This window comes from Polypterus senegalus, chromosome 11 (genome assembly GCF_016835505.1).
Source record: "Polypterus senegalus isolate Bchr_013 chromosome 11, ASM1683550v1, whole genome shotgun sequence".
Classification (NCBI taxonomy): Eukaryota; Metazoa; Chordata; class Cladistia; order Polypteriformes; family Polypteridae; genus Polypterus; species Polypterus senegalus.
In genome coordinates this window covers 145,521,549-145,546,193 of record NC_053164.1, presented here as the reverse complement: position 1 = coordinate 145,546,193, position 24,645 = coordinate 145,521,549, and the positions used below count along the sequence as shown (strand labels likewise).

The 24,645-nt window shown below is 34.9% G+C and overlaps 1 protein-coding gene across 2 annotated transcripts in view; it reads right to left on the bottom strand.

Annotated features, from left to right (window-relative positions):
- Positions 1 to 213: 213 nt before the first annotated feature.
- The window catches only part of aebp2 (AE binding protein 2), a 93,517-nt gene continuing 69,085 nt past the window's right edge, over positions 214 to 24,645 (bottom strand). The window contains exons 7-9 of one of the 2 annotated variants that reach the window (XM_039769761.1): positions 22,720 to 22,833; positions 1,066 to 1,095; positions 214 to 433 (exon numbers count right to left, since the gene is read on the bottom strand). In XM_039769761.1, the coding sequence (XP_039625695.1) occupies positions 421 to 433; positions 1,066 to 1,095; positions 22,720 to 22,833 (157 nt within the window). In that variant the 3' untranslated portion in view covers positions 214 to 420. Of the gene's footprint in view, positions 434 to 1,065; positions 1,096 to 1,216; positions 2,000 to 22,719; positions 22,834 to 24,645 lie in introns of those variants that run through there. The other variant, XM_039769762.1, reaches the window with a different exon arrangement.

Genomic DNA, 24,645 nt, shown 5'->3' with positions numbered 1-24,645 from the left:
ATTACATAATCCTTCAACATTATTCCTACCACAGTATATACAATTTAGTTTTCATGCCAAAAAAATCTACAGTACATTTTATGGTATAAAAATATATTACAAATCTGCAAAAATATTTACAAGCACTATTTTTCTATTTGCAACAATATTTCACCTTCTATTAAGCTAACATATTACAAGGAGCTAATTTTAGCTCCAACTATATATAAAAAAACAAAATCCACATTTTTCTTCAGATAATACACAACACAATGAAATTCTGTGATATACTCATAATCAAAAAATAACATTATAGGAAAATTCGCTGCAAACTTTGGCGCACTAGAAAAACTATTGAAAAATACAAACATAAATCCCAGTTTATTACGTCTCCTTGTCCAGAAATAGCAGCAGGAAACGAAAAGAGAGCACCGTCTTGTTCTAGAAGAACATCCTAAAAGTAAAGAGTGTGTTCACTTTAGTTTTATTTCCTGTCTTACATCATTTATTGATGCAATCCATAAAAGAAAAAAAATACAGTACACATTTTGGTGAAATTGATGAAGTGCCTTAAAATCCCACAAAGACAGTGACTTCCTATTTGCAGATTTGCTATATGAGAGAAAAGCATTTCCTAAATATAAACAGCTGCCTTCTTGCTTGAAGATGGCATTCAAGTTACAGTACAGATTACTGAGAGTCAGTTAATAAGAATGGAATAATTAATTTGGTCTTCCATTTAAATTTACTGAAACTATTTTTTTTTTCCCTTGAAATATGTATTGATACAGTATTTAACAAATGAGACTATGTTTTGTTTTTTTTTTTACTGTCACATGGAACATATTTTGAAGATGTCAGGATTCAAACTTTTAGAGATGCTAATAAAATTATATGGAAAAACTATAAATGTGCCACCCTAATGACAGCCTACTTACTTATTTATGACAAGTGCAACTGACAATTCATGATTACAAGTTGGTGCCAAAAGGAAAATGATCAATGGATATGTGCCAAAGTTCTTTTCTATTCCAAGATCATGTTTAAATATATAGTGGGGACTCCATTTGCTGGGAAGTATCTTACCTTCGCTTCAGCCTCTTCTGTGGCATTGTTCTAGGGAGAAACAACAAAGATGATTTTGTAAAAATACAGTGATAAAGTTTAGAAAGATAAGGATTTTAAAATACTTTTACTAATTCACTAATTGTTACCAGCAAATACTTTATTTTAAATGTGCTGTTTTCACCAATACATTTCTTTATTTTTCTGCAATGAATAGAATACAATATGCTAGGACAATTAGAAATTGTACAGAGGAGAAAGAGACCAAAACATTATCAAAAGGTACATGTACATGACTAAAGATATTTATATGTATCTGTTACACTTGTATTCACATGTTCACATACAGATATAAATATGCCATTTACAATTATGAAAATTTTGCCTTCCCAAAACATCAACACAAAATAGTATTTGCACAAAATTCCATATACCGATTTTCTCTATTACAGCGAATTTTTAACACTGAATGGATTCAGGTCTTCAACCAAACTGCTTTAATACAATGTTAATCTTTTCATGTTGCTGTGGAAGAATTTTGAAAAAACTACTTTATTTAAAGACATGCTTCAAGCTCAGGTCTGCCACAGCTTCTCTTATTAGTTTTAGGTGAACTTTGAGTAGTGGAGGCCAAAACTTTAATTATATTTTATTTCACCAATTTGGATGTGGAATTTCTTTTGTGATTTTGCAACATGACCCAAATATGTTTCAGTTTTAGGTCAAGGATGGATGACCAGGCAATCTTCTAATTTTCATAATTTCTGCATCCTTCAATTATGACAAATGGTCCGGGGCCTGATGCTGCAAACCACCACCATGTTTGACTGTTGAGAATGATGTTGCTGCCGTGGAGTGCTGCTTTCTTTGCACCAGACATATTAAGATTCATGTTGTCCAAAAAGTTCCATTTCTGTCTCATCCATCCATAGAACATTTTCCCATCCAGGTGTTCCTGGCAAATGAAAGACAAACATTTATGTTCTTCTTAGTTAGCAGTAGTTTCCACTTTGCTGCTTTCTAATGAATCCCACTTTTGAAAAATGTCTTTCAGACTGTAGAGTCATAAACACTGACATTTGTTAATGCAGAAGTCTGCAGTTTCGAGATGATTGTATGCTGTGTTCTTGAAGTAACTTTGGAAGGCCAGTCACCCCTGGGAGGACTCACTACTGCTCCAAGTGTGTTCCACTTGGAGAGTATGGATTTCATTGTGGTTTAGTGGAGTCCCAGAACCTCAGAAATGGTTTTGAAGCTCATTCATGACTGACAGGTATCTATTAAATTCAAGACAGAACTTTGACATGCACAGTCAAAGATTCTCATTTTCTTTGTCAGGTCAACATGCAGGCAGTATGGACTACTGCTAATCTGCTTGACAGTAAGAAAAATTACAGAAAGTTGAATGTCCATCAATATTCATTTTATTACTACTTTACAAAGATGCACATGAGGTAAGTGGACCTAGACTAAGAGGATGTGCCCTATGGTTGACTGATGTGCATTCAAATTTGGTTTTTGCCTTGCACTAAATGTTGCCATGACAAGTCTCCACTTAATCGACATTTTAGAATTCTGGGGAAATGGGTTTAGATAATTGATGTCAGGTTGTGTCATTTTCTAACCTGGTTAATTCCGACCAGGGCTGTAGGGGGTGCTTGAGTCTAAGAGATCTACCATCGGGCACAAGGCAGGAAAAAACCCTGGACAGTCCATTGCAGGGCAAACACACATGCAAACACTCAAAGATCAAACACACTTTTGCGCCAATTTAATGTTGTCACTTCACTTTCAGTCTCTTCATGTCTTTGGACAGTGGGAGGAAACCTACGCAGTCACAGGGAGAACATGCAAACTCCACACAGGGAGGACCTGGGAAGCGCTACCACTGTGGAATCATGCCACCAAATTGTTGTTATGAAATTGGCAAATGTTTTTGAGAAAATTAATAAAAAGGGTGTTCCCTTCAACAGTAATTCAGGATCCAAATTGACTTGTTTAATGGCCGACACATATTGTGAAACCTATAATCGTTTAATATAGAGTATACACCAATGGTATCCCTGATGCTGAAAAAGCATCTTATATAGAATGGGGACCTCTCTTTAGAATACTACTCCAATTTGGATTTGGACCTAGTATTTGAACTTGGGAACAATTTACTATATTCTAGCCAAGAAACCCAAGTTCGGGAAAACAAACAATTTTTGATCACTTTACACAAGACAGGGATGCCCAAAATTGCCAAAACCTCTTACAATAACTATTGCTATTCATGTTTACATTCGAGTTCATCTTTGCTGACTGTGCTAAATCTGCTAGAAAATAAATCTGAAGACATATGTACTTCAAATAATACATTAGAACACTTTATGCATATGGTCTCAAACAGTCACAAGAAAATTCAAAGATCTTTTTAGACAGAATTTCTGCAACATGATATAAAAATATCAAACAAGATATTACAAGGTGTTCAAATCTTCAGCTCACTTTAGCTGTGGGAATGAACACTTTTAAAATGAATATCCTTACTAGCTCTCCAAGCATATTCAAAAATAAGGTTATATATAGATGCCTATGAGTTTGGGAAGGGAGTTGAAAAAAAATCTTCAAAAAACAAAATAAACCATTACACTGTCTGGAAGGTCATCTACAAAATTTCAAACAACTGCCAACTTTTCCAGGCCATGCATTCCCAGCAAGATCAGCCCCAGAGCGAAATGGAAGATGCTGAAATAAGTCTCTCAGAACTGTTGATGTCAAAGTACACAATCCTATCATTAGACAGAGGCTGCCAGATATGCCAGAAGGAAACCTCTGCTGCCCAGATAGAACATCAAGGCAAGACTACAGCTTGCCCATAAACACCTAGGAAAAGAACCAGGATTTCCGGAACAATGGGCTCTGGACAGACAAGGCAAAAGTTAATACTTTATTAGCCATATTATCATTAAACATGCCCAGAAGGATGTGGTACCAAATGTAAGGTATGGTGGAGGAAATGCTATGGTTTGGGGCTGCTTTGTTGCATCAGGGCCTATGAATTCTTCATTGTACCAGAAGGTGGTTGATGATAATTGAGACCATCTGTCGAAAGAATGAAAACCAACCTAAAGTGGACCTTGCAACATGACAATGACCATAAACATATTAGTAAATCCATTAAAGAATGGCTGAAAGGAATGAATGGAATGGCCAAGTCAAAGCCTCGATCTGAAACCCATTGAAATGCTGTGGAATAATTTGAAATGGGCTATGCACACAAGAACAACCCTAGAACATCGCACAGCTGAAAGGATTCTAATGCAGGGAACAGGAAAAAATTTCTCCCTGCTGATATCAAAGAATGGAAGAGAGAAATATTAAAATTCCTACTTTAGACTGTTTCTGTCAATATGGCAATACCAAATATTATAGCCTACTGTTGCAATAAATGATGTTAGCAGGATTTTCAAACATGTCAAAGTCCATAAATGTAGTGTATAAGAGCATGTTACACAAACCTCCTATTAATGACATTTTTAATCTAGGGTTCCCATCTGCTTCCAAAAGATGACGATTACTCCTATACCAAAGAAAAAAGAGGACTGTTCTTAAGATTACTGGCTGCTAGCACTCACTACCAATGTGATGAAATCCTTTGTGAGAGTGGTTCTGGGAAACATTAAACTTAACTCCATATAGTTTTGGACTACCTTCAGACTGTTCATTGCCACAACCAATCCAAAGAGAATGCCATATCTCTTGTACTTAACCATCTTGGAACAACATTGCTAAACAAGAATACTGTATATAGATTATATTTTATTACTTAACACTGTCATTCGATCAAGTCTGATCAACAAACTCATGAGTAAGTTTTGGACTCTCTAATTAGCATAACCCAGCTTGTGTGGACCAGCAGCACCACTTTCTCCAAACTGTTCCTTATTGTAGACAATCTATAAGGTACCGTGTAGTGAGTGACCTGTGCTGTAATTTTTTGCACGTACGACTTGTGTGACCAAATATAACCCCATTTGTACCGTTGTTTTGATCACAAATAATGGTGAAATGTCTTATAGAGAAGATATTTGCCTCTGACACAGATGTGCTGGACAATCACTCTTAATTTCTGCATAAGCAAGAAGTTGGTAATAGAGACCTCAGTCATCCTCTGTTTAAAACAAGATATATGAGGATAACACTTAATGTCTTAAAATGGAAGGGAACTTTTTAGCTTGGCATCAACGTTGCCTATATCTTCAGTCTCAAAATAAAAAAAATAATAATAAAAAAAAACTTTTTATAAAAATATGCACAAAAGGATATCCAAAAGTGAATAATTCTTCTAAATGCAACACACTCTCCCTGAGCTGGCTACCATGCCTGAAAACTTCTCCCAAGTGACTCATGCTTGGATATTATCACACATATTACTTTTTCTCCTTTAACTATCAAAAACTGCGCTGTTTGGATGTTACTGTTAAAGGAACACAGTGATAAGACTTTCAGGAACTGCATTTACTGAATTAGTTGCAAGTTTTCATACCAACCACTGTAAATGAAAGCAGAGCAAACAAGCATGCTCATCACATAAAGCACATGTTCATGCTCCATGTTGCCATGGATTACCCAGAATAAATCTTTAGGAGCCAGCATGTTTTCAGCTTCCAGGAATCAGCACTACTTTCCATTTTTCTTGCAAGCATACTAAAACTACTAGCCAGCTTCCTATTTTCTTCTTCCATGCCACCTGCAGGGGGCAGCTGACTCACCACTTTCCAGCTTGTTTCATAGTTTTTTTGGTTTCAGATAAGAATTCTACATGAATGACTAAATCCTAGGCATCAGCATTCAGTTACAAGGCATATCTCTTTCCATCAACACAAAACATATCCCATTAGAAAGTAATATAGTAAAAGGACAGTGCCTTTTCACATAACCTCATTACATGTGGGATCTATCATTATCTAGCCTCATTAAATACTAGCATAACATTTAAACACCAGTTTCACTGTTTTAAGATGCTTCTGCCAGTAATGTGTAATAATAGTGATAGGGCTGTCTTTTTCAATTTAAAAAAGGCTTGTCAGAAAGCTGACACACAAGGCATTAACAGAAACTGTAAAAGAGTGAAAATGCATTACTATTACATATGAAGCTGTGAAATAAGTTTATATTATTTTTATATTATCACTGTTTTTTATTATTATGATGAATTGCAGGGTATCAAGAAAAAATGTGCTTACTTTGCATGCTTAAAGCAAAAAAATAAGGTTTTGTCAATGGCCAATATCTCATATGTTTAAAAAAAAAAAATCAGCAGTTTATCATTACTTAGCATGACAAATGCAACACACTTTTCATTCTTATGATAAACATATGTGCATTTGTTCTTGCAGCCAGTTAAACTGGAATAATTATAATAATAATTTTGTGTTTTTTTTCTCATTAGCTGTGATAAATCACATTTTAAGTAATATGAATTACTTTCTTCCTATTTAGAAAATATTTTTGTCATGGTACCTCTTGATCAAATCAAGTTGAAATGGTGAAACATCATGTTACCCAGCTAACTAATATACACATGCTCATGCATAAACTGAAATAGGAGATCAAACTATGTCTTGACCTGAAGTACCTTATCAATCTTCTCTGTAACAAGGTATGGTATTCAGAGCAGAGTTCAATTCTATTTTCTCTTTATAAGTTTCCATAATATTTATTTTCGTTTATAATAAAGCTAGGTGTTATGGGCGTAAAACAGAAAGGTGATACACCCATCACCCTCTACAAATTAGTATTGGCCATTTTTTGCTCTTCAATTGTAACAGGTAAATTTCTGGTATTTTGACTTTTTTTGAGACAAAAGACTTTGTGGTTAGTTCCCTTAAAGGAGTAGGGCATTGCGAGAAGGACTTGATATCTATGCATTACTTTATCTTTATAATGCAGAAAGTTGTAGTGCATCTTCTTGAAAGGTTATTATACTGTTGTGCTCTTTTAAAATACAGATACAGGCCATGCCAACGGACTGCACATACCCTTAGTCTGCAGCCTATGCCTGTGAAGCCAAAAATGACTGACAGATAGTGCTTGTGATGCAATTGCTTCATTTAACCTTTTTACTCTGAATGTCTAAATTCACTCAATATAAAATTTTACAATTACTCAGTTTTCTTGCTGTTTATTTGAAGGTTTTTGTCATGTTCAATCAGACTGTATTAAGTTATATAGTTTATAAAAATATGAAAGGTTTTGTACTTTTCTTCTGCTTGGGGTTATCAGTGTGAAAAACAGTTTATGTAAACTGCTTAATAGGAAATAAACAATAACAGACAATTTAAAGACATTAATAAATAGACAGGATCTAAATAATGTATATGTTTATGCAGTGCTATCACTTAAAATATTACTGTAATTTACTGTTGTTCACATCACAATTAATTCAATTTGTTCAAAAGTTACTTTCATAAGTTTAAGGTTACAACTAAAACATTATTAGGGTGTAGAGGTAAACTAGATTTCAAAATCAGGGTACTATGCTTTTTTTTTTCTAAAGAGAGAGAAAAAAAAAGAATTTATAAATAAAATGGTAAATACCATTTTACCATACTTTTTTTTTTTTTTTAAGATTCCAGTGCCTTTTTGGGCATCCTTTATGAAACAACCTCTTCTTCTCTCTCTCTTTCTGCAGTCCAACCAACCTCCAGCTCTGTTTATATTTGACATTGTTTTTTAAGTGATCAGACCATTAATGGATAGTATTTGGCCACATCGAAAAACAGTATTAAAATATACTAGTAACCACATCACCCCAACCACATTCATAGGTTGATAGAAACAGGGGGTGTTTTTTCTTTTCTACTTAATGCATGCTCCGTGCCATGTCAGTAATGTGCATGCCCAGCCACTTGCTACAATTACCCCTCACTGTGGGACAAAGTATAAGGTGAGCTCATATTTGGATGAGGCCAGATGTCATGTGTCTCACATCAAGGTCCCTCTCACTTTCTCTGGTTTTTCTTACTGAACTTTAAGTCCATCATTAAGTCTGTCTTCTTTGTTTAATAGAGGGCATTCTTTCTCTGAAAGCTGACAGAATGTGTCACAAAAAGAGAGGCCAAAAATGCAATTTCATGGAAACAATTTTTTCATCTTTACACAGTTTAGAGCACACACTATGTTCTATTATTAATTACATCTATAATAAAATCTCAATACAGACATGAAAATAAATAATAAATTTCTTGTTTCTAAACTACTGTAAACATTACATCTTACCTGAAGAAGGGGCCTGAGTTGCCTCGAAAGCTTGCATATTGTAATCTTTTTAGTTAGCCAATAAAAGGTGTCATTTTGCTTGGCTTTTCTCTACATTCATAATGGCTAACACGGTACAACACCCTAGTACTATAAACTACTGTAACAAAAGGTGGGTGTTACAGCCCACAGTGTTTAATACTGAATAGAGAGTAGACAGTCTTGCATGCAGGTGCTGACAAATTTTCAATAGCAGTAGCAATTTTATTTAATGCTTCTTAATATAAGACAGTTACTGCACTGTTATTAACTTTAAATTTTGAGTTTGCAAGGATATCACATGCTTTCTTCATGTTTCCTCTTCCTTTCTAAGATGACTTTTCCATAAGTTAAAGAGAAACCTTGTTTTTACATTTGAAAATTGTTCCAATTCTCACAACATACCGATTTATACTTTACTAGCCAACCCGCGGCGCACCATACGCCGCATAATCAGGCCGTTTTTTTAATGATTTTTAAGCACAGGGAGAAAATTAACATTTGAAAAATCGGTAATGTAATAAATTAGCAAGAAAAGCAACATTGTAACCATGCACGGAACGAACCAACACACAATCGTCCATGAGTGAAAACTGGCTGACCGCCATCGCTCATGTGCCTACCTCCAACTCGTCACTTGAGTCGTTGTCGTCTTTGCACAGTCCAGATGCACCTGTAACTCACATAGACTTTCCGTGTTCCTGCAGGAGCATCTAAGAAGACGCATGTTTGTCGCGGATGCGAATTGCTGTATGTAGCATGTAAATCAGTTTGCTATGTAACCGAACACAAGGTTTTTAAAGACTGCTTACTTCATTGTGTTTTAACCTCAGTTGTAAAGGATTGTTTTAAGGATCCCATGGGATACCACTCGCAAACCGTTTTACACGCTGCATCTGGTGATTCACCTCCGGCGTGGCTCCTTCCTGCGTGCGTCATAGGTGTTTTACTTGTCGGTGGCTTAGTGAATCCACGCCCCTTCCGGCGTGCTTTCCATGGGTGTCTTGCCTTAGTGAATTATATATATAGATGATTAAATCCAACTCATTGATAGCAACACCACGGGGAACACTACAAACTCTGAACCTTTTATCATCTGCTTCATAGCAGGTTTAATGAACATGGCAGCATATTTCCAAAATAGCCAGAGGTAAATGATTTGAAGAATTTAATAACAGCAAATTGAAACAGACAATTAACCTTGAGTTGTTTCATGCTCTTGCTAAAAAACACCTTCACTTTTTTTTTTTTTTTTTAATCAGATTAATGTACTGCTTAACAGTTTGTTAAATGATAGGAAAACTGTGTCACTTTCTTTTAAGCATTTCATTCTGTATTTCCAATTGTATTCATTTCCAAGATACAATAATTAAGTTTTCAGAATCTCTGATTCACTATGCTTGTGATGTTTTACTGAGATTGCAAGGCAGTGCTCTTTTTCTTATGGAACCACTGATGTTTTCATATATGGTCTATCTTCTATTCCAGTTATGTTTACAAAGTCAGAAATGTGCATGGCTGTCTTGGCACTTTCCAGGGATATATGAAGAAAAACGAGAGATTAAAAGCTTGGATTACTGCTCCAATGCCCCAGTTTCAAAAAGGCTATCAAATATTTAACTTCTTTTGCATCCCTGTAAAGTTATGGCAACTGCTGCTTTCAAACGTTGGTTTAAACATGTTCACAAAAACAAACTGCCCAACATTTGTCTAAATACAAGTGGGATAGGTGATAAACCAGCTCCCTTTTGGATTCAATTTCTGCTTTGCATCAAATGCAACTGAGATAGGCATGCCCTGCCCCAAACCGACTCTTGACTGGATTAAGCACTTTGAGACTGCTCAACTCTGTGTGTGTGTGTGTGTGTGTGTGTGTGTGTGTGTGTGTGTGTGTGTGTGTGTGTGTGTGTGTGTGTGTGTGCTTCTCTCTGTGTTAAAGGTATTACAAGGAGAGGAGAGACAGAATGTGCACTCTCACACATTGTCTAGAACGGGGAGAACTTTGTAGGTGGTTTCCATTAGTAATAACATTGTAGATATCAAATGTAACAGTACATTTATTAATTGAAAAAGATATTCATACAGAATGAAGTGGATAATTGAAATAAAATATGACTCTATTAACAACTTTACAACAAGGCAAAACTATTCTCCATAAAAAAACAAAAAAACGAGCAATGGAGTAACAACCAAAATATTTACTAACTCGCATCTTTAACTAAAACACTGTAAATAAGCATTTTTCCCTTCCTAATATACTCTGTTTGTTATTTTATAGAATGGAGGTCTGCTTATAATTCCAAGAGCTAAGCTTAAAAGAAATGGTGAGATGGCCTTTTGCTGTTATGCACCCAAAATCTGGAATACTTTACCGATTGAAATTTGCAGGTTAGTGCTGTGGATCATTTTAAAAAACTGCTACAAATACATCATTTTAATATGGCTTTTTCATAGCTACATTTTAGATGTATTCCTGATAGACTGTACGGACACAGAATTATATTTTTTAGGGATCCACAATCTGTAGTAATCGCCACTATCTTCTGCTGTCTATTCCGGCTCTTCACTACCACCTGATCAAGGCAACATGCTGCCCCCTGAATTGATGGATTAAAGGCGGGTGTCCATGCTGTCCTCAAAGTCAGCATTATCAAATTCCATCAGGTGAAGCCTGAAGACAGAAAGGACTGATTGAAGAACATTTATGTTAGGTAGAATGCCCAGTTGGGGCTGGGTGGTCTTTCTGGCCTTGGAACCCATGCTGATTTTGTGTTTTTTTTTATTTCTCTCCAGTCTATCTGGAGTTTTTTTTTTTTTTAGCTTATTCTATCCTCCCAGCCAACTGGTCTTACCTTTTTCTTTATTACTTTTTCTTTAATATTATTGCCTTACTGTATTCGCTTTTCCTTTCATGTAACTTTCTGTTTGTCATCTTGTAAAGCACTTTGGTCTACATCATTTTTATGAATATGTGCTATATAAATAAATGTTGTTTAATGGTCTCAGATCCCTACACACAAGGTAGAGAAAGGAAACCTCACTGAAAAGATACCATTTTAAGATAGTTACTATTTTGTATTTAAGGAACAAAGTTATCCAACACCTCTATAACCTATGTGAAAAAGAAATTGCCATCATAATTTCAATACTTGGCTACATTAACTTTAGGAGCAGTAAATGCCACAAAATGCTTCCCATAATTTGATATCAATCTTTCACGTTGCTCTTCAGGAATTTTAGACCACAATTCTTTGCAGAAACATTTTAATTCAGACATAACATCTCTACAGGGTTCAAGTTAGGACTTTAACTAGAAAAAACTTTAATTTTGTTTCTTAGGAGACATCCAGCTATAGACCTACATTTGTGTTATGGGTCACTGTCCTGCTACATAAGCAATTATGTATCAGCTTCAGGTCATGGATTAAATGACTGGACAGTCTCCTTAAAAATATTCTGTCAAAGTAAAGAATTCATGTTTCCTTAAATAATGTCAAAGTTTTCCAGGTCCCAAGGCAACAAATCATCTCTATACCATCATACTTACACTTTTATGTTTTGTATGTATGAAGTTCTTATTGTCAAATGCTTTGTTAGCTTTAAGGCAGACTCAGTAGTACCCTTGCTGCCAAAAAGAGTTCTACTTTGACTTGTCTGTATACAGAAAACTATTATAAAAGCCTGGGGATCAATTAATATTCTTCTAGAAACCTTGCCCTGACCACTTCACACCTATGGCAAGGGTCAATATATGGTGAGGTTTAGGTTCAAAGGGGCCGACTGTTCCGATAAGGCTGCTGGGTCTAATTATCAATTTGATGACTAAGTAACTAGGGCGGCATTAAAATTTTACATGGACAGTACAAGCTGAATAGCTTTATTACTTAAATATATTAGTTCACTCTAGCTCTATTACTTTGTGTTTAAAATAGGAAGCCATTCATTGTAACAAATATACAAAGATGCAGGACATACTGGAAATGCAAGGAAATACTTCTTCTTATCACTGTAAAACAAAGTTCCACAAAAGTGTCTACAATTTGCCACCATTCTCTGATCGCTGCATGAGCTGCGGTCCATATTCAAAACTGCATGCCCCATACTCCTGTGTGGAGAGCTCACCAAAGTGGCATCCTGGCCATGGATGTTTTTAATCTTGAGTTCAGTGCTTGTCCCATTTGATTTTTGTGTACTTTATTGATTTTGTTGTAATAATTACAAATAGTTTTGACATTATTTCTACAAGTATGTCAGAGAGTGTGTGTGTTTTTTAACCCACTCATCTCTTCTCCAGAACCATTTAATTCCTCACAGTTACACTAGAAAACACCTAATGAAGGTCACAAGTGGAATTAAACTCTTTTAAACAGGCATTCACAATAACACTCTACAGAAAACTGGAGCTCAAAACACTTTATTTTAGTACATGTGTTTCTCTTTGTGCAAGAGGAAAGAAACCCACTGAGACAAAAGGAATATGTAAATTCTACACAGACAACAACTGTGCTCGGAATCTGAAAATAGCAATGCTAGCCAATGTGATTTTCCATTTACATAATGTCTGCTGTACAACTAGTTTGTAGCTTAAGAAACAAAAAAAAAAGTAGTGCTTTGATAGACTTTGGATAACCCAAGTGCACTGAGCTACATTAGTCTCTTGCCCACTGTACCACTTACCACTGTAAGGACAAGAAAAGTTCTTAAAAAATAAGAAATAATTCAAAATGTTTCCAAAACAATATCTTATTACATCCCATTTACTTCAATGGATATTTTCCATATTAATTATTATAGTATCAACTACAAGTTACATACAGCAAGAGGTGCTCTTATTACTTTGAATTACATATTCTTTGAAAAGAATACCAGATTATACACTAATGTTTTATGAAGTACTGAACATGTTGTGAGAAAAGAATAAAAGGATTACGGTAACAAGGATGGACAAGATTAGAAATGAGTACATTAGAGGGTCGGCTCAGATTCGACGGTTGGGAGACAAAGTCAGAAAGGCGTGATTGCATTGGTTTGGACATGTGCAGAGGAGAGATGCTGGGTATATTGGGAAAAGGATGTTAAAGATAGAGCTGCCAGGCAAGAGGAAAAGAGGAAGGCCTAAGAGAAGGTTTATGGATATGGTGAGAGAGGACATGCAGGTGATGGATGTAATAGAGCAGAAGACAGGAAGATATGCAACAAGATGATCCGCTGAGGCAACCCCTAACGGGAGCAGCCGAATGAAGAAGATGATTAGTAGTGTTTTACTTTATTACTACCAATACTTTAGATTTTTGCTGTCTAGATGTAAGCCTGAAAAACACACATCACATTCATAAACTACACTATAATTACAGTTTAAAAATGATAAACAAAGTCTAAGCAGTGCACAAAATAAATTTTATAGCTGGAAATAGATTATCACTGATCCCTGATTGAAATTCAAACTTGATTTTCTGGTAGAAGCTCAAATGCTACACTTGGTACTTTAATACAGTCTTGTAGCATTCAATGGAAAGCAAAATGATGTAGCATTGATTGCGCATTTTGAATGGCTTTGTCCTTTCTGTTTCTTCTACTTCCTGGATTTTCTTTTCAATTCAATAAATAACAGAATAATAGTTAGAATACTTTCACTTTAAGCTGCTTTTAGAGTTTGTTAGGGCCAAGGTGAACACCTCAAGATCCTCTCTGTTTGATGTCATTTTAACAGACCTTATCAGTACATATCAATGAGGTGAGCATGCACAAATATAATCAATTGTTGAAGAGCATTACTTTCACACATGTGGAAAGTATTTACAATTATTATTTAAAATTCACTTTTCTTAAAATAGAATTTTGCCGCTTACAGTTCTGTCCTTCTAAATCCTACTTTGTTTGCAAAATATGTCTTTGCAGAAAAATCCCCTCACTGTAAAATTGTAGTCTGTCTGTTGTATCTAGTAGTAGTACTTCTTTTAAATGATTAGACAAGCTACTTTACAGAGCTTAAAAGTTCAAGAATAAGAACAAACATTCATTTTAAAAATAAAAAATAGTAACATAAAAACATTTTCTACAATACTTTTAACAATTTAAAGAATATGAAATATAACATAATAAATGTATGTGTGTACCTAGTTTTTAGTTTTGGAAGATAAGGTGCACATTTGTATACACTGTCTCTTTTGCTATTGTCAGCTTTATGATCCTTTATGATCCTGTGTCAGCAGCACAAAAAAGGGATAACTGCAGGATAGGTGACAGCAAGCTGTTGATTTTTGTCTATTTCAGTTTTAGGTGTTACTAGCTTTTTTATTGTCTATCCAAGAAATCCTGCATTTAATCAATCTTAGAGGAAATCAATTATAAGTATATTAAAAACATGAGCAGGAGACCAAGGGGTCAGAAAAAGAATGAAGATGTAGCTAAAGTTTCATCACAGTCTAAACACTCCCAAGTTTACATTACGGCCTGCCACAGACCAAGGTGGAAAAGACAGGTAAAGGAATAGATCAGTCAGGACCTCACGATGCAGCATGTGCTATAGTCGACAGTGAATATGGGAGAAAAACTGCCAGTTAGGCAGGCAATGAGAATTTGCTGATCTTGGATGGGATATTGGAACCAAACATAGCCTCTTTATCCCCACTGTCAACTACTACCAACACCCCCTGCAACTGAACAGCAAAAACTCCAACAGGATACGAAACACCGCCTTTGGTGCACAGAAATGATGGAAACAAGCTGTCTGAGATAAGGGTATTGATCACTGCACTTGGGGTAAAAATAAATTATGTAAAAGATGATATAAAGAAGGATAAACCATGAAAACACAACAGAATAGACAAAAAAACAAACAATCCTCTTCTGAATATAAAAGACCAAGAGGTACATTTAAGCAATAACTTTGATGTAAACCTAAAAAATGTCTAGCAAAAATTGATGAAATAATACAGGGGGTCCTCGGGTTACAACGTCTCAACATATGACGTTTTGAGTATACAATACTCACTCCCATAAAAACGTAAAAAATTGAGACGCGAGTGTTTCGGCTTACGCCGTTAGCGTCATACTTACAAACTACGTGGGCGAACTAGTTTGGTTGCATGCAGTGGAAGAATATGCAGTAATGCAGCGTATGAGTGAGGGAATTGGCGAACTGGTTTGGTCGTGCGCGGAGGAAGTGTTCCGTTTGTGTTGCTTTGTTTGGTGACTTTTTGGCCCTTATCATGTCTACTAAATGAAAGTCAAAATCTTCAGATGGTAGTGCTTCGAAGAAGAGGTAAGCCATCATGATGGAAGTGAAGTTAGACATTGTAAAGAGATCAGAAGGAAGAAAAGTAAGGAATTTTTTTATACTCATTTTTTGTCATTTTTTCTGTTATTACAGTACAGTGTACAGTACAGTATATTTATGTCCTTTTCCTTTTTCTGTGGCTTAGTCGTGTTTCATGTTCTAGATTATGATTTTGCAAATGTGTTAGGATAGGTAAGTGACTTAGGCTAGGGTGTGTTTGAACTTACACCAAAATTCGGGTTACATTACTGTTGTAGGAACGGAACTGTGTTGTAACCTGAGGACCCCCTGCACAGGGAAATACGAGCAAAATGAAGGATAAAAATCAGAGTACTTGACACTTACCGCATCAGAATCAAAGCACTTCCTGAAAACCATGGAGTTCAAAACCAGTGAAATTCATAGCTAAATTGTCTTTTTTTTTTTAAATAGTAGAAAAGGACTTTAAATTGGACACTGAGAAAATTAGATGTCATTCTCAGCCAGAAAGAGGAGATTATGTTTGAAAACAACCATATTCAAATATTCCCAACAGCTACACTCTACAGCAGGGGTCGCCAGCTCTGGTCCTGGAGGACCACTGTGGCAGCAGGTTTTTATTCTAACCCTTTTCTTAATTAGTGACCTGGTTTTGCTTCTAATTAACGTCTTTTGAATTCATTTTAATTGACTTGGTCTTGAAGAATCAGACCTCATAATTGTTTCTTTTTCCTTAATTAGATATAATGAGATACAAAAATGAACCAAAACACAAAGAGCAAATTGTGTCCATCATACAATATCTGAGAATAAGGAAAGATGAAGATCCCAGTAATGCTGATCTGCTCATATCCTAAACAGTGCTCTTAGAAAAAAGAAAATCAAAAATTTCAGAAATGTCTGCAATTGCACCATGAGAAGAGCAATAAGCCATGGAATTAAAGAATGGGTTTAACTAACAGCGAGAATCAGCACCTAATTAAGCAACTGGTTGGTGTGAAATTGGTTAGTTGACTTAGTTGGTCTTCTGTTGGCTCACTCACTTCAGGTTTCATTTCTGTTTGGGTGCCATTTAAGGAAAGAAATGAAACAATTCAGAGGAACAATTAAGAAATTCAAGAGAACAAATCTTAAAAAAAACAAGTCAGCTAAAATTAATTCAAAAGAAGTTAATTAGCAGCAAAAACAGGTCACTAATTAGGAAAAGTACTTACGAATTTTTGAAATTAGATACAGCCTCTTGTTTAAGGCTAAACTTACAGTAATGATCCGGACATACTTTAAAATATGAACACGAGTCATACTGTGTCTTGGTAATGCAAAGAAGATTCTGCTTGGAACTTAGTAATGTAACATTGGCCATAACTATACATTACATTTCATTATTTGTCCAGTTTTTTAGTTACTATACTGAAATTTATTCTATTAAAAATATGTATATTTGGGTAACCATTAAGTAACTGTAGTAATGTAAAGTGTTGGTAGACTGAAAAATGTTCCTCTTTTTGTTATTTTTTTTTCTCTCAAGAGACTATAACATTATACTCCAGGTTTATTGTATCTGGAATGTGCTATTATAAGATATCTCAACTTAACCCTTGCTGGGGATTTGTTTTGTTTAGGACGTGCCTTATTTTTTGGCACATCAGAGGACCAGGACTTTAAGTGTGGTCTAGCCTCACTTGGGGAGACAAAAAGGGTAGGAGATTTGAGCGGGTAGACAGGTTGGTGGGAGAGGGAGAAATGAGAAAGAGAACAGGTTACTTTTTAGTTATCCTTTTTACCATAACAAATGTAAGTGCCGACTTAACAATAAGCTCCTTAGCCATAATACGTGGCAATAATATGAAATCAAGGTTAAACTCAATTTATGAAACAACATACCACTTTTACTTAAGATTACAAAATATGTGTAAGCTGGAATGTAAAAGGTCTTACTCACGATTTAAAGAGAAATAAAGTATTCTCCCACCTAACAGGCCCAAATGCCAAGACAGTTTTTTTTTACAGGAGACTCACTTAACAAGCAAGAACCAGTTTTAATTGCAAACAGATTGTATCAGCCAAAATTTTCACTCCAGCTACACAAAGAAAACTGGAAGTGTGGAAACACCTCATTTGTATTATCAGACGCAGTATCTGATTACGAAGGGTGCTATGTCAAGCTGAAGAGTAATTTATTCAATCTAAAGTAATTCTGAAAAATATCTATGCACCTAATGTGGATGATATGGATTTCATCAAAAATGTTTTTTCATCATTCTAATATGAGCACTTATAAAATTATAATGGCTGGAGACTTCAATTATGTTTTATATCCAGACCTAGACAGATAATTATCTACAGTAGCAATAACATCTAATATCGCAAAGACAATCACAGAGTTTGTAATGGATCATTACTTATCAGGCCCATGGGGATTTTAAATTCCCAATTCAAGAGAATATTCTTTCTTCTCACAAGTATATCACAGATAGTCAAGAATTGATTATTCCTTTATCGATAATAATTTATTGTCCACTATCAAATCTTATAAGTATGATGCTATTGTTATCTCTGGTCATGCCATTCTGATCTGGGCACTTGAATCACTATGCCCTATATGCTCATTTCGTAGAGGGTGTGTTAACCTCCTATAATTAGCAGATGTGAACTTCAAAATTCACCTCCAAACAAATGTATTATTTAGAGACAAATGCATCCGCTTCAAACAGAGTAGAGTGCAGCTGTCTAAAGTTCTGGGTTGAATAATGATGAAAGTACTTTCTTCTGTAATATCACAAGACCAAACCTGTTTCATTAAAGCAGACACTTCAAATCTCCGGTATCTGTCTAATGTAATACACACACCCATAAAATATAACACACCAGACATCATCTTTGGATATAGAAAAAGCCTTTGATGGAGCTGAATTGTACTACCTATTTACCAAATTGCACACATTTGGGTTTGGCCCAAAAATATGTGCATGGATAATAAAATAACTTTATACCAGTCCAGAAGCCTCTGTCTGTATTAACAATATTATTTCAAACTACTTCAAACTAGAATGTGGCACTCAATAAGGATGCTCTCTATCACCATTTTTCATCATTTCATCATTTTTTGCAACTGCCATTGAGCCACTGGCTATTCATTTTATAAAATACATTAGAGCTAAAGGGGATTATCAGAGATGGACTTCAACAGAAAATAACACTATATGCAGATAATATGGTACTGTATACAGTATATCAGACCCACAAACATCCTTACCAGTATTCCTTAATGAACTAGCAGAATTTTAAAAAATATCTGCACTCAAAATGAGTTACCAGTGAATTCTCTAACATACAATACTAGACTGGACATCTATCCATTTATTTTATCAGAACACTTTAGATATCTAGGGGTAAAACATCATAAATAAATATAAAGATCTTTTTCAACAACATTTTTCTATCAGCAAGGGAAAAAAAATCAAACAAGACATGAGCAGATGGTCTAAACTCCATCTCATATTATCAGGGAAAACCAATACTGTCACGATGAAAATCCTTCCCAAGCTTCTTTTTCTATTTCAGAGCATCCTTATATAGATTAACATATAATTCTTTAAGAAAGCAGACTCAATTATAACATATTATAATATAATTTATCATATGATTATCATCATTTATCTGGAATTCGAAATGTTCACATATTCAAAAGGCAACTCTACAAAGACCTGAAGGAAAATGTGGTATGATACTACCTAACTTTCAATTTTATTACTGTATGGCAAATATACAAGCTATAGACCTGGAAACTGAAATAAACTGACCAATATAAACAAGCCTCATCTGGAACAGAAATACAATCTTGCTGTACTTGTTCATATGCACTACTTTGTGCTCTAGTAAATACAAATTATTGTCCATGTACCAATCATATGGGAAAACAAGATAGCTTTTGACATTTCTGTCAAAATGCCTTAAGATGAAAGCTGTTAGCAAGAATAATTTTTCATACCAAAATCTTTATAATACCATCATTCCAAAATGTTCAACCAATGTGTCGGATATCCAATGTTGGAATTATAAAGGTATATGATGTGAAATGCTCCTATCTTCAGAAGCATGATGCTTCCAATGAATCTTATGTACCACAGCCTGAATTCAGAAAGGAACAGCCTACACGTATGTGGCCAAGGGTGTCTTATTACCTTCTCGTTTTAGCTATTTGCACCCTTTGCTTTTGAAAGGGACTACTCCTTCTCTCCCCAATTTTGTAATAGGGCAATTGTTTAAATTGTTCTTGTGAATTGTAAGGTATGGAATCGAATTAGCAAATATAGGTTGAATTATTTTATTCTGTTATAAATTAAATCTTGTTAAAATAAGTTCAGGACCTGCAACCTTTTTAAAATCTCTGCATGTCCCTGGTTTTACAGATGCCTGATTATTATAGATTCTACATAAGATTAATATAACTAAAAGAAAAATATGTTGGAAGACGGCTTTGGGCCAGAGAAAACATGCACTAATTAATGAACCCAGATGTACAATTTCAGCTAAAGGTTTCCTGTTTCCAAGGATTGTATGCTTACTCCACGATTTACACCCAGTTAGCCCTGTGTCAAATTACCTTATTTTCTATTACTTTATCACCTTTAGAACTACAAGATCAAAAGGATGTTACAGCTATACATTAAATCTGTTTGTGCTATTAGAGATACAATTTATTGTATTTAATTTTCTTTTAATTCTAACATTTATATATTGTAGCCTTTAGAAATGTATAGTGATGCAGCACCACATTGTCTGGTAGATTGTAAAACACATTTGGCAATAACACTATAGCACGTGGTAGGCAGGGTCAATCTTGGGGGGCCAGGTTTTCATTCCAAACCAAATTGCTTAATTAGAAACCAATCCTTGCCAATCTCAGACCTTATTTAATTTTATGGCTTATTAGTCTTCAATGTTAGATTCTTATATCATAGATTTTTTTTCTTTCCAAGGATATTATCCAAATGAAATGAAGCCTAAAATGGATCATTTTTAGTCTGTTACATTTTTCTTGTAAGTGTTTTATTAAACCAAATAGTGCCAGATGAATCCACATAGGTGTAAATGGAAACAAGTAAGACGGAGAACTGCTGACTCCTTTGTCATTTGCATCTTATTGCTAACAAGGAGCCATTAAAAACCGTAAATGCATCTGTTTAAAACTGAAATAAGCAATTATGGGTGAGGAACCTTAACAAGTTAGACCACTAAAATGAAGCATCAAAATGTCATTTGAGCAAAAAAAAAAAAAAACGGGTTGAAACAAAAATCTGCAGCCATTGCATCCCTCTAGGACCAACATTGCCCACACCTACTTATAACATTCTAAGGAATGAAAGGATGGAGTAATAAAGCAAAATAGACCTAACACTACAGTGAGCAGGGCCAGTGCAACAGTCTGTCGGCAGTGAAAGCTTCCATTGTTTGGCTTGTTTGAAAAACAGGAAGCCACTAAGAAAAGAGAGTGAGTCAAATTAACAGGCATCAAAAACATTACGTGGCCATTACGTCTCTCATCTACTTCCACTGCTGAAGATTTCCGAAATGCAGAATATGCTATTCTGGAGGTGAGAGACAAACTCATTCTGAACATGGGCATCTGCTAGTTGTTCCCAGCACACCCTATATCAACCCACTGGGTCTTTAAAGTCTGTCCAGCAGGAACTTAATCAGACTTAACCTGGTCATCATTAAGTGGTTATCAGCTGACAGCTCAACATCCCTCTTTACCTAACTATAAAGATCACTGACCTCTAACTCAAGCAACTCTAATTATAAGTACACTTATGAACAATCATATATTTGAAAAGATCCATGACTAGCAGACAGTTTCATTAACAATTCAAATCTAAGATTCAGAGAAGGTAGGCTGTTCCTCTCAATCATACCCCTTCGGGTATCTTCATCAGTCTCCTTGGGAGCACTGCAGTCTCCCGGCACAACTAAAGTGGAGATAGATGGTAGCCTTTTGAGCACTGAACCCAATGACTCTAAAGAGAACAAATCCTCTGAAAAGTTGTTAGTGGCATAAACACAAACAGCAAAGAATAAGTGTTTGAATCATTTTCATCCACCTGAACAAAGTCCAGTAGTACAGCACCAAGCTAAGTAAGTGTTTGTAATTACTGTATCTTCACACACAATGGGAATATGCTTAGCCCATGATGGCATGTCAGAGCAGAACAGACAGAAACCACAGAAGTCTAAAAATATTTGTTGGTATTTTTTTAATCTCTCTTTATAGTCCATGTCTCAAGAGCCAGTTTCCATTTCCTGAGTCCAGAATGCCTATATCTGTCTACTACCAGACTGGAAGAGCACTTGATCCTCAAATTTCATCTTGCCAGTTGTAAGTCAACTTGGCTGCTCCACACAGCCAGTTACATACAAGGACTTCAAACGTTTATTTAAATCCATCACACCAAGACCAACTCCAAATTTATGTATCTCAATTAGTAAAATACTGTTACACTGATTACTGCCTTTTCAGAACTGAATTATAATCCTCAGCTTTTCCTTATAAATAAAAAACTTTTATTTTAATTTCTTGATAATAGATTAGAAATATATCAGTTACAATAACAATGAACAGTTTATGTAGAGGTTAAATTGTGTCAGATGGTAAGTGATTTTACCTTTTTTCCTGAAAAAATATGTAGAACTCAAAAAAAGTTATATGGTATATGCACTTGTTGAAACAAAAATAAAGCATTATAAAAAAACAGAAATAAACAGCTCTGTGTTATCTAAAGAAAAAGACATGTAGCAAAACAAAAACCAATGAAACGGTGATATTAATGATATTGCAGATTACCTCATAATAGGAATGCTATCTACTGTTAATAGAAAAAAGAAAAACAAATGGTGTGTGTCAGAAGTTCTAATGTACTTACAACTAAGTCTCAGATGGGACTTCAAATTTTCAGGAAGGTCATCTTGTAAGTATTTGGAAACTAAATAAACATCTTCAAAAAATGTATGTAGAATTTGTTATTGTGATCTGAACATTAAAAAAAGAAACAAGCAAGACAACTCTTGGTTCTGACTTTCAAATCAGATTTTCTCAACCAAAAGCAAAGTTAGATACATAAATTAATATATACCTGTAAATATTTGGATCCAAAAGAACCGCTGTGTCTTGTGGCAGCTTTGACAAATGTACAACTTTTGTTTTCAGCTGAGGTCGGTCATTTTCATTTACCCAAACATCTGGTAAACTATTGAGAAGAAAATTAAAACTGTGGTTATGAATAAATATTCAAGTTCACAATACCAACACATCAAGCTCAAACAAACAACATAGTTCCCTGAAAACAAAATATGACGATGCTCCGTGTAACACTGGAAGATATACAAACAGAAGACAATAATCACTAATAAACACTATAGAATGTTTAAAGCAATAGAAATGGAAACTTTATAATGAAGTCATATTTGTAAACAGAGTTTGTGATAACTCAAATAGGGCTTATAAGATTAGACTAGTAGGTTTTCTGGAAATGTGACCAAGTTTTAAAAAAATGTAAAACTCTAATTATGTACAAAATCTACCAGAGCACAAAAAATATATTTTTAGTCAAATTAACAACTTTTTAAAGACTCAGAAGATGACTGTTCAAGATTAAGGATACACAGCACGCCAACAACTACAGACAACAAAGAAATACATATTTGAGAAGACCTTTACAATTTCATGAAGTGAGTAATAGAGCTCCTTTTTTACATTCTGCACAGTACAAAAAAATAAATATGTTAAAAATTTTAACTGCAAATATATGATAAATTTAAATATTTTAATATATTCAGTACTATACTTGCTCATTTTCAACAAGCTGAAAGTGTGTCTGTTGATAAAAAAGAATCCTGACATGCTAGAAACCTAATTATTTGTATTAAAATTAGTTCATGATGGTTAGACCATATATTTTGTTCCTTTTAAGAGTGAAAGGATTATGGAGCTACTACATGCCCGATCATTATGGCGTTAGTGCATGCCCAATCTGGCCAGACTTTATTCACAAGACCTGAGTGTAAACTTTTTTGAACACCTGAAATACAGTGTGTACTCCCATCACTTTAGTTATTTACTTGACTCGAGTATTAACTTTTTTATGGGAATACATTTCAGATACTTTGTTTTAGGATTCTGGAGACAACATCGGGTTAAAGGCATATCCAGTCCTAAATGGACAGATAGACATTATAGGCCATGCTCATGCACACAATAATTATAATTTTGGACTAGTTTCCTAAGACTTTTTTGTGTTGAAAAGAAGTTTATAGCCACAAATGCAAAAGAAAATATTATAGTGCCTACATATATGTTTAAGACAAAGACACATTTTCCCTTGATTTAAATTGTTCCACAATTAAAAATTACAAATCAAACAATTCAGACATAATTAAAAGGCACATTGCATACATTATTGAATACATTATGGCCACATAATGTAGAACCTACAACTTTTTCTACATAATCCCGCCAATTACGTTTGGGATCATTATCTTGTTGAATAATAGGGTGCTGTCCATTGAGTTTGGAAGCATTTACTAATCTTGAACAGGTAAGATGTTTCTGTACAATTCAGGTTTCATTGTTCAGCTGCCATCTGTAGTTGCATCATCAATGAAGATAAGTGTGGTAGTACTTGCAGCAGCCATACAAGCCTAAGCCATAATACTTCCAACACCATGTTTAACAGATGACGTGGAATTCTTTGGATCTTGGGCAGTCCTTTTCACCTCCACACTTTGCTCTTGCTATCACTTTGATACAGATAAAACTTTGTCTTGTCTGTCCACAAGATCTTTTTCCACATTTCTATAGGCTCTTTAAAGTATTTTTTTTGCAAATTGTAATTTAGCTATCCTGGTTTTTTTTGGCTAACTAGTGGTTTCATCTCACAGAGTGGTCAATGTATTTCTGTTCATGAAGTCTTCTGCTGATGGTAGTCTCTGATACATAAACATCTGCCTCCTGAAGATCTGTTGGACAGGCATCTGGGGCTTTCTCTTTACCATAGTGACAA